General features: G+C 42.7%; 1 protein-coding gene across 4 annotated transcripts in view; it reads right to left on the bottom strand.

Annotated features, from left to right (window-relative positions):
- Nucleotides 1-472: 472 nt before the first annotated feature.
- Nucleotides 473-17,255, bottom strand: part of N4BP2 (NEDD4 binding protein 2) — a 67,325-nt gene continuing 50,542 nt past the window's right edge. For all 4 annotated transcript variants that reach the window (XM_068113946.2, XM_068113947.2, XM_068113948.2 and 1 more), the window contains 5 exons: nt 10,440-10,593; nt 8,262-8,426; nt 7,046-7,214; nt 6,246-6,369; nt 473-807 (listed from right to left, as the gene is read on the bottom strand). In XM_068113946.2, the coding sequence (XP_067970047.2) occupies nt 750-807; nt 6,246-6,369; nt 7,046-7,214; nt 8,262-8,426; nt 10,440-10,593 (670 nt within the window). In that variant the 3' untranslated portion in view covers nt 473-749. The remainder of the gene's footprint in view (nt 808-6,245; nt 6,370-7,045; nt 7,215-8,261; nt 8,427-10,439; nt 10,594-17,255) is intronic.

Below are 17,255 nucleotides of genomic sequence, written 5' to 3'. Positions count from 1 at the left end.
CAAAAAGGATCTGAAACTGTTCTGGAGAAATGTGGCACCGTTCTTCCACAAGGAAGTCCTCCAATTCACGTCGGTTTGATGGAGGTGAACCGCTGTCTTTGGCACCTCTTCATTGACAGTCCCACAAATGCTCAATAGGATTGAGGTCCGGTGATTGGGAGGGCCATGGAAGATGCATAACGTTTGTTGAGCTGCAACTCGGATTCTCAGATCTGTCAGATTGGAGTGGACAGCTCGGATGTTGGAGGTTCATACAGTTAGGGGCAGGGGTTGAGGGGGAAAGAGATCCTTCTCATTGATAATTTTCCATTTTTCTGGGTGGAAATCCTGATTTACCAAATTTAATGATCACAGTTATCAAATATTTGTATGCATTGTAACTCATGATAGAACTGAGGTGTACAATTCAAAAAGCCTGTCATAAGCACCGACAAGGAAATATAGGTGGGAGTGAATGGCAACAATATGCGAGTAAAGTTGTGAAAAAATACTTTATTCGGTGATCCAAAAAGTGCAGAAATCTCTTACATTACAAGATAAATGCAAACATTTTATAACCAACAGCTAAAAGGCATGAAATTTGAATCTTATCTCTCCAGTAGAAAAAAAAGATAGGAATTACCAGCAAGCATAGTTCTAATTTTAATTATAAAAAATGTTTAAAACAAAAAATACATGAAGCACACACACCCTGTCATGCAGGTGGTGGCCTGCAGAAGCCTTGATGTCATATTACGCACATGCCAGGATTAGGATGGTGCGGAAGGTACATATACTTTGAAAAGGCCCTCTTGTGGTTCCGTGAATCTGATAAACGGAAGTAATCATCACACACAGTCTGAGTCATAAATGAACAAAAGGTACAGTATTTTTCATACTGTTCATTCATTAGCACCGCAACTTCACTGTTCTACACAAGCCACCATTGAGCAACAGTCACTCAACCCCCCCCACAGACCCCCCTCATTTTTATTTGAAGAGAGCAAATACCTATTTTGTGGGGTCAAATTCTCCACTCCCCGCCCCATAGACCAAAATGATCCTCCACTGCAAAGCGTATTCTGTGCATGAAGCATGGGGAACTAATGGTAAAGGAGAAAGATTCATGAACCAATTGAAACTAACAAAGCTGTCAGCCAAGGCCGAAAAATAAGTGGAGGCTGTCAAAGGTTGTGAGAACGAAGTTTCACAATTTGGTTCATGAATAATGATCGCTTACCAAAAAAAGAGGTGGAGATTTTGAGTTCTGGGAGAACTTCCTCCCACCCTCTGAAACCCACAAATGGAGATAGATAACCAATGGGATACTTTTGGGGAAAAAAAATAAAATAATATCAATGCCATAACATAGAGATTGAACCACAGGTTGAGGCCAAAGATATTACGGCTGCTTTAATGCAATATTTTGCCGACAATATTTGAATTTCAAAAATAAAACATCATTCTGCTTAATTTCCAGGTTTTTCTTCTGACCCAGCTATAAACTGTCATCGTGGTGTTTCGTTTGCAGAGCAATAAATCAGTGTGTGCACCGTCCTTAGGATTGGCGTTCAACTCGGTGCCGTGTCTGCGAGAAGTTGGTGGACGTTAATGATCACACGATGTCCTTCACAAAGAGTAGGCAAGTTATCACTGGCACCATGGGCAAATTCTTCCTCCAACTGACAGGAGGCTCTGCATCATCGGCACAACCCCACTCCCAGAAATGATGCGAAGGCGTAGCCACGTGTTGCATACGAATGACAATAACATCCATCATTACCTCCCAAAGGCGGATAATAATAATATCTGTTCATTTCACGCCGTGAGGCGTATCGGGGTGTCGAGGCAGCTTCAATGGCTGAGTACAATCCTGGCGGGTCGCCACTCTGACACAGGACACTAGAATGGCTCATTACCGCAGTAAGTTGGTACTCATTTTGCCGATCTCGGAAGGATGACAGGCTCAGTCAACCCACCTGTTGTTATGTCATCGGCATGACAGTGACTCAAACACAAGACCCTAAGATCTTAAGCCAGCCATATTAACTGTTAAGCCAACACCAGGCATCCCGAAGGTGGATGGAGGTTACATTTTCACCCCTGTTTGTCTGTCGGGCTGTCTGCCTTTGAGCAGGATATCTTAAACAGTTATGGACAAATTCGGACAAAACCTAGTGGACAGGTTGGGTGTGTGACAATGATAAATTGATTCGATTTTGGTGAAGATCCAGATGCAGATCCAGCCAATCAGGGGGATACAAAACGTAAACTGTTAAGCCTCATGGAAGTATGTGTATGCGCTCTACCGAGTGCCATTCTAGTTTCCTATGAAACTCGTTCATGTTCAAACTTGTTCATGTGAAAAAAGAATGGCTGCCTAAGATAAGTGTCTTATCAGCATAAAAATCATAAAAACTCCCGGAACAACAACACTTGGCATACATAACAATAGTTGGCATACATCTGCTTATTACCGACTAGTGGGGTCACCCATGGGAATCCCACGAGCATGGACGTGTGTGACATTTGGACATCCTAATTTAGATGCTGCCCATTAAGTTTTACAAAATGGTTACTGGCAATTTATCAGATCCACAAATTATGCAATCTACACAATGTATTTACTTCTGATAACATGTGAATGCATGTGCGTGCACATGGAAAATAGTTTGAAATGTGTAATTACATCTCATGTGAAATGTGTAATTACATCTCATGTAAAATGTGACTTCAAGAGCTCAAATACTCTCCCTCCCCACCCCCATCCCTCCCACATCACGCACACTGCACCGGGAGTGGATCAAACACACACGGGGGAGTGGGTCACACACACGGGGGAGTGGGTCACACACACGGGGGAGTGGGTCACACACACGGGGGAGTGGGTCACACACATGGGGGAGTGGGTCACATGGGGGAGAGAGGGTCACACACGGGGGGAGAGTGGGGGTCGCTTTACTCCTCCCCACTCATTCCTTTCCAACTCCTCCTCACTCCTCTCCCCCTCCCTCAGTCTCCTCTCCCCCTCCCCCAGTCTCCTCTCTCCCTCCCTCAGTCTCCTCTCCCTCTCCCTCAGTCTCCTCTCCCACCTTCACTCTGGCAGTTGTTCCAATCGAGCAGGTGCAGCAAATATTAGAGGTAATTGAACCTTTCTCTTGGAGCAACACTGTGTAAATCTGCCCCCTTGTCCTGTTCATTAATTAATTAAATGTTTCGCAGAACAGTACAAGCATGGTGACATCATCGGACTTGGCATATTGATAATCTTCAACAATATTATCCGATACTTCATCCGGATTCATTACAGCTGCTCTTGTATATGTTTACTGAGCACACATTACCTTCCAATGCCTTTGTTGCTCAGCATCCTGTGCTAGTCTGGGTTACCGATCATTGGCGGTCTTGTTCTGTTCCCTCATTATTTTATTCATTTTGGAGATAGCATTTACAAACGCGAGTGGCGACAAGTAAACGATGCTCCGCCCCTCTCCCCAAGTGCAGAGTACCTAATCGCAACTTTTTATTGTGACTACGTCTAAAGAATGAAACATTCCGACGATATAAAGAATACAGCTCAAATGGAAAAGTCCCTGGGAAAAAAGTCTTTTGGGCGGTGTATAAGAACATTACATTGCACCTTTCTGTCCCACGAAAACCAAAGTTACTCTTTTTGTTACAGCATACAAAATGACATTTTTTAAATTAAAGATTTCAAATAAACTTCTTTAAAGTGTACGTGCACATAGCTTATAAAATAAGAACGAAAAAATATCTCTCAGCAATTTCCAGTCTGTTTATTTATTTATTTTACATTTGTGAATTACATGTCTATGCACACGAAAAAATGGAGTTTCTTTATTAATTCTGGATCTGAACACGATTTAGCCTTGAAAACTCGTGTGAAAAAAAAACATCGATGGAATGAATGGCAGTTTAAACAGGATTACCTTTACTTCCGTATAATAATGATGAATGAAGATGATAACTTATAAAATAAGAACGAATAAATATCTGTCGGCAATTTCCCGTTTGTGGCGATACGTGAACGAAGCTCCATCCCTCTCCCCACATTATTGACCTATTTATTGTGACTATGTCTAAATTAAACATTTCGTTGTGACGATGGAAAAGTCCGCCGTAAAATTTTCATATATCTCGGCAATTTCCCGTCTGTGTTATTTTAGGCGGTTCGTTGATCTGGAGAAAGCATTCGATAGGGTTCCACGCGAAGTAGTGACATGGGCATTGAGGAAGTTAGGAGTGGAGGAATGGTTGATCAGAGTAGTGATGGCAATGTACGAGAGAGCGTGCACAGCTATAAGGACGAAGGACGGGAACAGTGGTGAGTTTGAGGTGAAGGTGGGAGTGCATCAGGGGTCGGTACTAAGTCCACTACTATTTGTAGCTGTGATGGAGGTGCTGGCTCGGAACGTAAAGGAGGGTTTACCGTGGGAGTTGTTGTATGCAGATGATCTGGTGTTGATTGCAGATAGTATGGATGGACTGAAGGAGAAGATGAACAAGTGGAAGGAATGTATGGAGACAAATCGGAAAGACGAAGGTGATGGCAAGTGGTAAAGCATGTGGTGAGGTGGAAAGAACTGGGAAGTGGCCGTGTGCTGTGTGCAGGAAGGGTGTCGGAGTGAACTCCATTCAATGTACAATGTGCGCTGAGTGGGTTCATCAAAAATGTAGTGGTTTGAGAGGGTCATTAACCAGTGTGGCAGCTACATTCAAGTGTAAAGTGTGCACAGAGGGAGCTGCAGATGGAGGAAATGTTGAGTTGGATCTTGGAGATGGCATGAAGCTGGAAGGTGTGAAAACATTTTGTTACCTAAGAGACATGCTGAATGGAGAAGGTGGATCAGACTCGGCAACGGTTGCTCGAGTGAGATGTGCATGGAAGAAGTTTCGGGAACTGAGTGGCGTGCTGACGAGGAGGGGAGTGTCGCTGAAGCTGAAGGGAAAGGTGTATACTGCATGTGTGAAGTGTCATGATTTTGGGGAGCGAGACATGGGTAATGAACGTAGAGCAGCAACGAAGGCTGGAAAGGGTGGAAATGCGAATGGTTCGGTGGATGTGTGGAATATCGTTGAGAGAGAGGAAGACAAATGATGAATTGCGAAAGATGATGGGAATAGAGCCTGTGATGGATGCTGTGAAGAGAAACAGGTTGAGATGGTTTGGTAATGTGTTGAGGAAGGATGAAAGTGACTGGTTGAGAAGAGTGATAGAAATGAATGTAGAAAGAAGTAGAGGATGGGGAAGACCGAGAAAGACTTGGCTGAAGATGGTGGAAGAAGAAATGCGGGCAAGAGGGTTAACAAGGGGAGATGCAGAAAATAGGGCAAAATGGAGAAGATTGTCATGGGGACCGCAAGGCTAACCCCCGCTCTAGCAGGGAAAATGGCCTTAAAATTCCTGTTGTTGTTGTTTGTTGTTATTTTAGGCGGTGTAAGATATATCGAGCCGCGAAAAGCCACGATTATTAAATATATCTCGGCAATTTCCTGTCTGTGGCGATACGTGAACGAAGTTCCGCTCCTCTCCCCACATTATTGACTTTTTATTGTGACTAAGTCTCAATTAAACATTTCGTTGTGACGATGGAAAAGTCCGCCACGAATTTTTCATATATCTCGGCATTTTCCCGTCTGTGTTATTTGGGCGGTGTATGATATATCGTGCCGCAAATTTCTAAAATGTCTCAGCAATTTTCTCTGTGTGCGTGAATTTTCTCATTTATTGCTGAAACCGAGTCTAAAACAATCGATAAAAATGAAATCAGATGGTGAATTAGAGTCGAGATAAAGCCGTGAGGGAGTCTCAATGAACTTTATGTTACAACCCTTTCAAAATGCATTTTGTTCTATAAACGGTAACTTTCATTGAATTTTATTCCCGTTTTTTGCAACCGAGTCTAAAACCATGTTAGCGACTGTGAAAAATGAAATGAGATATCGAATTAGAGTTGAAATAAAACTGTGAGAGAGAGCAATACACTGACCTAACAAAAGAGGCCTCAAAGCTATCGAGTAAACAAAATAGTGGTGATTTGTTTTTGAAGCCCCTCCCAGACCGGGTGTAGCCACTCCCCCGGACAGACATATCACAGACAGACAGAATCACCTACGGAGAATATTATATAGATTGCTATTGATGTACATGTGTAAAATATCTAATATTCAATTTGCAACTCGTGTTTGAAAGCTGAAAAGCTTTGATTGTGCTATGCACAGAAAATAAATAACAACCAACTCACCGATATCCTTGGCGCCGGAGTAAATCAAAAACAGCAGGCCTGAGTCGGGCTATGCCCCGATAGCTGTTATTCCCTCTGCCTGTTATCACGGAGAGCATACAAGGTCGGCCATTTTGTTGATATTCTGCACAGAAAGAATGGGTAAAGAGTGGAGAATGATGGGTAGAAATGCAAGAAAGATTATACATTTGTGAAAGCCAGCATTGCCCGAATGGCATGAGCAATGAATGTCAGTCAATCAATACCTCATTACCTCCTCCACCAAAGGTGGATGGAGGTTATGTTTTCACCCCTGTCTGTCCGTTTGTGAACACAATATCTCAAAAGGTTGTGGACGGATTCGGACGAAATTTGACAGAGATGTATCGTATGTGACAAGGACGAAATGGTTAGATTTTGGTGAAGATCCGGATTCGGATCCGGCTACTAGAATTTTTAAAGTGATTCTTCACCATTGGGAGATACGGTAAGTACCTCTAGGCCATGCTGTCATCCCCATTTTTAGCTCACCTGGAACGAAGTTCAGGGGAGCTAATGCAATGGCGCATTGTGTATGATTCCACATGCCGTGCTGTCTTCTAGCAACCATTGAAATTGGTTTAAAATACCTTTAGTCAGTGCAGTATACTGTTTATTCTACTAGGTGAGCGCCAGGGTTATTGCCTCTGTGTTGTTTTATCCTTTTCCGGCAGCGTCAAGAGCACAAAACACTCATCTTGTATATTCACCCTATCATGACATTAGCACTAAAGGGACGTTTTAGGAACAAGTGAAGTAACATGCAGGCAGCACATCATCACCTTGTTGTTTTTTCTTCAAAACTTGCAGCAAGGCTTCTGTTCCCTCCATGACATGTAGCCCATGCAAGTCAACAATGTTCTGCGGAAGTAGTGCAGCGTTCCTCTTCTGCATAACCTCATGAGCCGCCTGGAGATGTTTCCTTTTCATTCTCTCCCCGAGTTCATGACCCTGACAAATGAGTGTGAGATGTCATTAAAGCGAAAAATCATGATATCCAAAATGTTCAAGCAATAATGACTTAGGTAGCAAACCTCTACTATAAACAATGATTTTCCCCTTTTGCCCTAGCTCTTACTTTCATCAACTAGCCCTCATTGCCTAGGTCAGATTGGCTAACAATCCAAGCAACCATATCAATTAAACAATGTAGAAGGTTGCTTGGCCTGAAATTTTTGTTTTAGAAAACTAGACTCGAGGAAGAATTAGACAAGGGAAGAGGAAGAAATAGACAACAGAACTCTCTTCTACCAGGTTATTTGAATCGAGTGGCCTCCAAACCACAGCAAATCAAATGGCTAGCTCTTATATAGTTTTTGAGTGTTTTATCCAGTTTTCTCCATTAATACAGTATTGGTCTGCATGTTTTGATAGTTCTTAAAGTATGGAAAGATTAAAATGTCAAAACTAGAAAGCATCCCAAAATGCGAAGCTCGTCCGTGGTCACTTTGTACTCAAACTAACTTGACGAAAATGACAGCTAAGATTTTTTTTACATTTTATTCATTTGTATTCTCCATATTCTCAAAAAAAAGGTTTGTTCAAGATTTGACAGTAAAAGCTCAATTGGTAAAAAAAGTGATGGCCTGGACAGACACAATCATGCTCAATGGTAAATAAATTAAGAAACACGGAAGCGGTAAAAAAAAAAAAACGAGCCGTCTCGTGCTTGAAGCGCCATCATCATGTATCATGTACCATTATCACTTTATAACATATTATTATCACTTTATCATTATCACTTTCATTATATACATTATCATTATTACCCTGCGATTACCGAAGTTTACAGGGAGAAGCCTCCATATAATTGGCTTTTCCCCTAACAACCACATTCCCGGGAACTTGTCTCCAAGGCGATAAAACCCCAAAAGGCAGCAAAAAGGTTTATATATTTCTTTGCAATAAGAATTAAATAAATAATTTGATTAATAAAAGGTAGAAGATATAATATAACTTCACTTCACTTCAATGCACATAATATAATAAACATCACACCTGCTGAGCATAATAAGTAGCAACATCACGTTGGCCTCTCTTAAACGCCTCTGCGGCTTTTCTAAAATACTCGTGCCGCTGCCGATGCAAGGCGAAGGCTTCAGCACGCAAATCTTCAGAGCTTAGCTCCTGCGTGGTCTCTTTCGATTCAGCAGACTCTCCTTCCTGGGTTACGAAAAGGATCAAACATTAATGCTCTTCTGTAAAAACAATGGTTTCAATGCTATTTTTGCTTGCATCACCATGAAGCACGCAACTCCCTATAAATCGTAGCAACATGCATTCATCAAGTGCTAAAATGTGATCTCACAATTGCAAGCAATTTTGCACAAGACCTGAAAAAAACACTGACCTGCAAACACAGCCTTATGAGCTGTCAATCCAAAATCAAATCAGTACAGGAAGAAATGCATAAATACTGTTCGAGGCAAATGCTCGAACCAGCACTTGAGCACTTCCATTTTATATGTGATTTACTTCTTCATGCATGCAAGGTCAACTACACATTTCCCCTTTCTCACAACAGTTCAACAATTTTTTTGTAGACGAAACTCTACTAGAGGAAGAGCTAGAGCACAAAATAGATCACGATGTAACAGAACAAAAGGAATAGCAGAAGGAGGGGCAAGAGGTGGACACGATGGATAGTTTTTTTTTGAAGCGAGGAGGGGAAAGGGTTAAGATAAGGAATCAGAAATGACAATACTTGAGAAGAAGGGAGTGAAAACAAGCGTTACACCTCGGTCCCCCGTCGGGGAAGTGATGTGAGTTGACAAAGTGGAAGACGCAGAAAACATGCTATGATATGATATTTCGCTCACAAGGTTCAGACATACATGGAAGCGGCCATCTTGGATTTTGACGTGGCGACCCAATTTTATATAGCGTTCTTCCTTATGCCGAGATACACCCACACAGCAAATTAGAAGTTGGTACTTCGCTTATTTTTCAAGATATTAATCTCACAAGGTTCAGACATACATGGCGGCAGCCATCTTTGATTTTGACGTGGCGACCCAATTTTAAAGAGCGTTCTTGCTTGTGCCTAGATACACCCACACACCAGATTAGAAGTTGGTACTTCGCTTATTTTTCAAGATATTTCGCTCACAAGGTTCAGACATATATATGGTGGCGGCCATCTTGGATTTTGACGTGGCGACCCAATTTTCAATAGCGTTCTTCCTTATGCCGAGATACACCCACACACCAAATTAGAAGTTGGTACTTCGCTTATTTTTCAAGATATTCAGCTCACAAGGTTCAGACATACATGGCATCAGACATACATGGCGGCGGCCATCTTGGATTTTGACGTGGGTTCCACCCACACACCAAATTCGAATGCGGTCCTTCGCTTACGCACGCACGCACGCACGCACACACGGACGGACGGACGGACACACGGACGGAGGGGAAAACCATAGTCCCCCTTTCGCTCCGCTGTGCGACGGGGGACAACAAAGCATGTGGGGGACAAAAGAGACATAAGCAACTAGAATGGCACTTGTTAGAGCACATACATCTGCTAGGCTAAACACGATGTTTTGTATCCCATTGATAGGCCAGATATAGATCCTGACCTGAACCAAAAGCAAGACCGGATGAGAAGCGGCAAAAAACGGAGGCCACCAGCGTGTCTGGGATGGAAAAGCAACAGTTGTTGTGCTTCAGCCTCATCAGGAGAGATTCCAATAATGTTGAGAGCTTTAGATTACATAGAACCCAGAAGAGACAGATGTGACGCCAGGGTGCCAGCTCATTGGGGTAGAGCAGTACTCCATTGAGTTATGGGCAAATGCCTTATGAGCAAATGCCTTATGGGCAAATAACTTATGGGCTGTGATTAGCTCTGATTTTTGAAGGAATGGCTTGGAAAGACTGAGGATGCTCAGTCTGTGGATAGTTTTGGAGACCATCTTATGTGTAGGCCATGGGGAGGTCATAGCTTTTGGTGATGCCTAGACATTCAAAGGAATGAATCTCAATTTAATTTGGCAATATTGGAAAATACTGAGCAAGAGTTCACCATTGTTTGCATCTTTTCTTATGGTTTCTATTGAAAAGTACAGAGCCATGGTGTGAACCCATTAGCTTTTAACCACAAATATTGTTGATCTCCCACAATGGATGGAGGGTGTGATGTCACATCACTCCTATAGCTAAATTGTAATGTACCTGTGGCTTTCCTGGTGATAGGCTGCGCTGGATGGCTATTTTGAGGTTCATCTGTTCCATGGCAGGAATCATTTCACTGGCAATGACCGTCCGCGATGGCTCGTCCACATTAAGCACCGAGCGCAGGAAACGCTCAGATTGTTCCAGAGAGTAGCTGTAAAGCCCATAAAAGTGGCAAACGTTAAGAAAACCTCAAAATATCAAACCAAAATTTTTTTTCAAAAAATAAAAACAAGTTCTCATTCCATAGCAATTATGTAATTATTTAACATCCTTGTAAGTTGGAACTTTCACTCCATTGTGGTAGCAGTACATCCACTCATTTGAGAATCATCAACTGAAACTATCCACTTCATGTGGTTGACTCTCAAAAGTTAAAAACAGCATTACGTGCACTCGGATATATAGCACAAACATGATATGCCAATGTTCTCGTTGGATGATCACATCTTCCACAAAAAGGTGCTTCTAACAAAATATCAAGAATAATATCTAAGCTTCATGATTGTCACAAAGCCTGTTGTTGGCTTAGCAGTTAGGGTGCCAGCTTGGGATCCTACGATCCTGGGTTTGAATCCTGGTCGATCGCTGAATTAACGCCAGGGGGGTTGACTCAGCTTGTCATCCTTCCGAGGTTGGCAAATTGAGTACCAGTTCATCCGGCCGTAAAGGAAGGGCTTCAAAAAGGGGACCACGGTGCCCAAAAAAGGCCAACCCCCACTCTGCGTGGAAAAATTGCCTCTAAAGGCGGTTCTTCATGGTTGTCACAATGCTCGAAGTAAAACTGCACTGTAATTTTTTATGGGATAATATTAATATATTTATGGGGTAATATGGGATAATTTTTTTTTTTTTTTATGGGATAAAATTTTTATGGGATAACTAATATTAATTTTAATTCGCTGAAGGGATTAAGATAACAAAACGTAGGTTCGATGTCAAAGCTGCAAAATACAAAAACTTTTGAAACAACAAGTAGTAGGTTATCACCTCACTCGCTGTCAACCTTCTGTCCAAAGTTTCTGCTGAACTCCACTTCAGCGTGTGGTGTACACCGGAGGGGACTATAGGTTTGCACGCCGTCCCTCCGTCTGTCAGTCCGTCAGTCCGTCACGCAAAGAACAGTTTTCCAGACTGTTTTTCTAAACTCTTAATGTTAAGGATTTCAAACTTGGTACATGGTTTCCTCATGATAAGCTACAGATCAAGTTCGAACTTCACGACGTTTCGATCATTTTTGACAAAGTTATGGCACTTTGAACTTTGGTAATTCTGATGATCCTTAACTCAGTGCCATTTTAAGTTTTAATTTCCTTTAAAAAACATTTTCTCTGCAATAATTGGACCGATTGAGATCAAATTTTCACCGTAGGAGGGACTCGGTCTGTAGAATATTTTAATGGTAATTATGACGTCACAGGTCACGTGGTTCGGCCGCCATATTGCCCTTTTTCTCTGCAACGGCTGAACAGATTGAGGCCAAACTTTGCAGGCAGAATCGCATACGCATGACGAACAAAAAGTCAGCGAGCATGACGTCATGCATCACATGGTTTCAGAGTTATGACGTATTAAATCATGAACCTTTAAAACCTAGCCCCTCCCTCTTTTTTGATCCAATCGAGGGAAAACTTCACAGATCTGTTCAGCATGTCAGTCTACTAAAATGTCCTTTTGGAATTTGCGATAGGTCATGTGGTTTGGCAGATATCGTTAATTAAACGAATTTTTTTTTTTTTAAATGGATATCTCTTGAATCGCTAGTCCCTCAGACCGTGAGTTGGTAATTATATAATTCACACAGTGCAATACGTGCAGGCCGCTCCACGGAGCGACCTTGCGGGCTTATCAACGAGGCGAGGCGTGACACACATGTGTCTCAGCATACCTCAGATCAAGTTTGAAAACCAGCATCAACCGTGCATAAATTTGCATATTCGATCATTTTTGACAAAGTTATGGCACTTTGAACTTTGGTAGGGGACATGTATTGCAGCGCAATACTCAGAATGCTTGTTGTTTCTCCTTTTCACCCGATTGTAGAATTTTTTCTAAAAATTTCCAGTTTGAGGCGAGTGCAAGGCATATACTTTGCTCCTTGCTAAGCTAGGTTCTGCACATCAAAAAAATTGTGCCCACCCATTGTTTCTAATTGTTAAATCATTGTTAAACTTTAGTGTATCTGTTACTGTCCCTACAAGTCCCATGTCTTTGTACATCTGTTTTTGTGGTAGTTGTTTGGCTGATACAGTAGGACACGTGACCTGCCTATACTGTACTGCCCTTTGTTCTACACAATCAGCTCTTTATCTTTATCTAGGCTCCCTTTCATATATTACTCGGGCACCCCTTCATTGCAATAAATAAATCCGCTCACCCAACAAAATATTTTCCTGGTCCGCCACTGTTCTCTTGTTATCTTCCTGTCTCTCACCTCCCTATCCCCCCTTCCCCAACACCCAATCCTCACCTTACTTTATTCTTTTCTCTCTCCATCATGTGCTTTCATCCTTGCCCCTCATTTATTTTAATTTAAAAAAAAAAACTTTTTAATCCTTTCATTAATTGATCATCTCATATTGTCTTACAAGTGTGATCGTTGTACTGCTGCCTCTTCGTACGAGATATGTCGATTCTTTTGCTGTTTATTTGTCCCCCTCATCTCCCTCCTCTGACCCCTTAACACCCTCATACCATGCTCACTCCTGATTCCCATTCTCCCTTTCTAGGCATTGCATGTAATCTACCACCAGGAATGAGTCAGAATTTGCCCGCAACCTTTTTTTTCAATATAGACCATAAACAGGTCTTGCGCCCTGACAACTAATGAACCAAATTTGCAAAATCGGCGTTACTTACTCCTTGAAATTAAGCAAAAATTTACGGCAGGGTACCATCTGCAAGTGTAAAAACTTCAGGGTACCTCCTGCTTCCTCCTGCATAGATTCTCACTGGTCTTCCTCCTGCATATTTTTTACCATCTATCTATAATTCCAGTAATCTCTGTCTGTCTGTCTGTACGTTTGTCTGTGACCGCTGTTTCTCGACAACCACGGGTCCGATATACTTTTAACTTGCCAGGTATATTGCTGGGGACCCGAGGATGTGCCTTTTCAAGGTTTCATATTAATCGGACAATTACTTACCGAGCTATGTCCAAAAAACGATTCAACCAATCAGAGAGCAGCGAACGATCGCGTGTGCCGAACGTGGCGGGCACACTCTGCCTCGGATGGCACATTTGAGAGCGTATTCATTTATTTCACGTTTGCAAACTATGTTGGCGTTAAACTATGTTTTAATAAAGTTTTACAACTAATAAAAACGAATTTGCGATTCATTCGCTTTCCTGCGCGTTTGTGCACGCGATGGCGATTTCTTTACCAAACTCCGGAAGCCGTTCGCTTTGGACCAAACCATTGCATGTAAATAGAGGGGGGGGATTGTCACCACTCGCAAGCCGTTCGCTTTGGACCAAACCATTTCATGTAAATAGAGGGGGGGGATATAATTTTAGATATAGATATAGTACGGGCATGCCCTAGTTTTAACAAATCCAATACTCATGATGGTGGCAGAAATGAGGCCTAAGTCAGAAACTCCCTTTCGCATCGTTCCTACTTGCCCTGTTCCACCCAATCCCAATTAAATCTCTCTGGAACAGTGTCCCCTTCCATAGCAATGTCTTCTTCATGTACATGGTCTACTGTCTTCCCAACGAGCAGTACTCAACATATAGCCCACCCTCAGATATGAATCAACGTGTCTTTCTTCATATGCAAAAGCTGTGCACTTGTTTTTAAAGCGACAAAGACCCCTTTATTCTCAAGTTGTCCCTCCATAAAGACCAGCTGGCAAATTCCCCATTTATGTCTGTAGTCAGCCTCTGGATCTCCTGCACCTATTAGCTTCAACCTGTTAGATCTTATCTCATGTAGATCTACAAATCCAGCCCCACATCAGAATTCTCCATAGGACAGCGTCTTTCCTGTGCAGCCCTCACCTTTTACAGTGTACAAGGACTTCCTCCAAGGTACTATAATATATGGTTCCTGCTGTGGACTCGTGTTGCTGCTTTCCATATTGCCTCCTACCCCTTGAGGCAAGGATTCAATGCCTTCTGTGTCATTGTGGGATATTGCGGACAGTAGGCCAAGTCAAAATGTTTGCCTCTTGCTCAAAACAAGCAAGTCGATGGCCTTGCAGTTTTTTCTGGTTCTATTCTTGTATCGCTCCTGCCCTCTCACCTCATTGCCTAAACCATGCCCCTCCAAGTCAAATGAGTTTCACCAGTAACCCTTTCCTTCGTATTCTCCCCCAATGATAAACTTAATATTATGCTACTACTTCATCAATGGCCACCATCAATCCCACCGCCTTTTGGGGCCGGCCATGCAAAAAGTTTGGCTGAAGTATTTTCATAAACAAGTTGGCCACTGGAGTTGATTTGAGCAAGAAGTTGGAATCTGGCAAGGGTGGCAATGATAACTCACCTACTCTTTGACAATGATACAGTTGTATCTTTAACAAGCACCAGCTATTGCAATACCAGCAGACATGACATCCAGCTTAACATCCATCTTAATGACAATGCACTTTGTGATGCAATGCCCTGCCTGTGAAGCACCAATCTAACAGTTATAGTCAGGCTGAAAAAGGGAACCCTGACCATACAGCTCAAAAGTAAATGTGTTACCTCTGCACCATCCTGTCTGCTGAATTAGAATCTTAATGGGTACATCTAGAGTCCCTGTATATAGAGAGTTGTGTCAACTCAAATTTGGACGCCATTTTGTGTCTAAGTGTGTCGGATTAGATATACATGTACATTCGCGATATGGGGTGATATATTCTAAACCTGCTAAAAAAAATTTTACTACACATATTTAGTCTTATTATTACATACAGGTGATATTTGTTTTGTCAAAAACTCAGCTATTGCCGTGAAAAAGAGCTGTGTGGTGATATTAAAAGTGGTATGGCAATGCATATTACAAGCCAACACTGCATATAAGAGCTAACATTATAAGTAAGACAAACGAATGCTGTCGTTCTCTGAATTTTAATAACTTTTAGAAAGGAGTGTGGGCATATCCAATATTTTTAAAAGGGTGCCGAGAGCAATTCCGGTGTAGGACTTCCAGCCGACATATAGTCTAACACACTTAAAACAAATTCTGTACGTGGTATTGCCATATTTCTATAGTGTACAACTTTAGTTTTATCGACATTTATATTCAATTTCAATTGTAATGATTTAACAAGCTGCAAGTCAGCTTCTGTCTCTGACATAAGGAAAACGTCATCGGCATCTAGTAAGATTGAAACGTTCATTTATTACTACACCTCTTGCTCATTTGCGATTCATTCGCTTTCCTGCGCGTTTGTGCACGCGATGGCGATTTCTTTACCAAACTCCGGAAGCCGTTCGCCTTTCAACTGTCATCATGCCAGTTGGCTGGGTGTGGGTACCTCTCTCACCAGCCATGGCTCCTCAGCAAAGGACTTCTGCGACTCACTGGGTCTGACACAATCTGTCAATTTCCCGACCCGGATCTCAGTCAACGGAACATCTTCTCTTCTGGACTTGGTTATGACTAACTTCCCTGAAAATGTCTGCTGCTCTTCTTCTGCTCCGATCGGATCATCTGATCATGTCCTTGTTAAAGTGGACATCTCTCTGACCATCCTCAGGGAGCCTGCTCAGCGTCGACGAGTCTGGCATTTCACTCAGGCCAACTGGCACGGTCTTCAAGCAGCCATCAATCATCTGGACTGGTCTCCCATCTCTACCACCTCTGACATCAACTCATCCTGGGAATTCTTCCAAAGTAAATTGCTCTCTCTCATGCACAGATTTATCCCATCTCGTCTTCAGTTGTCATACCCTTCCTCCCGTCCATGGTACACGGAATCTTGTGGTGAGGCTGTTGCCCAGAAACAACTTGCCTTCGTCTCCTGGAAAGCAAATCCAACGGAAGGAAATCTCATTTCCTTTCACAAAGCCCGAAACAAGTGTGTGTCCACCCTCAGGAGAGCCAGGAAACAATATCTCTCCGTTCTCAAGACCGAACTCTCTTATCTGTCTCCCTCTTCCAAATCCTGGTGGCGTCTGGTCAAATCCGTTTCTGGTGTTTGTTCCCCCTCCATCCCCTCCCTTACCTCAAACGGCTACACAGCTGACTCCGCACGTGAAAAAGCTGAATGCCTCAACTCTGTGTTTGCCTCTAAATCTTGTGTCCCAAACCCATCCCTCTCTGTACCCACCATACCCAGTCGTACCCTGCTGCTCCTGGACTCCGTGTCCTTTCCTCCTGACAAGGTGGAAAAGTTTCTGTCAACCCTCGACTCTGATTCTGCAACTGGACCCGACGGCATCAGCCCACGGGTCCTAAAATCCTGCTCTGCTGCTCTATCTCACCCTCTCTCTGTTCTCTTCACCCTCTCTTTTGCTCAAGGTCAACTGCCATCTGCTTGGAAATCAGCCAACATCACCGCTTTGCACAAAAAAGGTGCAAAAACAGATCCTAGCAACTACAGACCAATCAGCCTTCTCCCAATTATCAGCAAAGTCATGGAATCCATCATTGCTTCTGATATGAAATCTTTCCTCTTCTCCAATGGCTTGATCTCTGATCATCAATTTGGTTTCAGACCAGGTCACTCTACTCTGGACATGCTGCTTCTGCTGTCTCAACAATGGATGGAGGTCCTCAATGCCAAACAGGAAATTAGAGCTGTCTCCCTCGACATATCACGTGCCTTCGACACGGTCTGGCACCCCGCTCTGCTCACCAAACTCTCCTCCTTTGGTAT

Source organism: Myxine glutinosa, chromosome 4, assembly GCF_964187855.1.
Source record: "Myxine glutinosa chromosome 4, kmMyxGlut1.1, whole genome shotgun sequence".
NCBI lineage: Eukaryota > Metazoa > Chordata > Myxini > Myxiniformes > Myxinidae > Myxine > Myxine glutinosa.
Note: the sequence above shows the minus strand (reverse complement) of the source record. Positions and strands in the feature narration are given on the sequence as shown.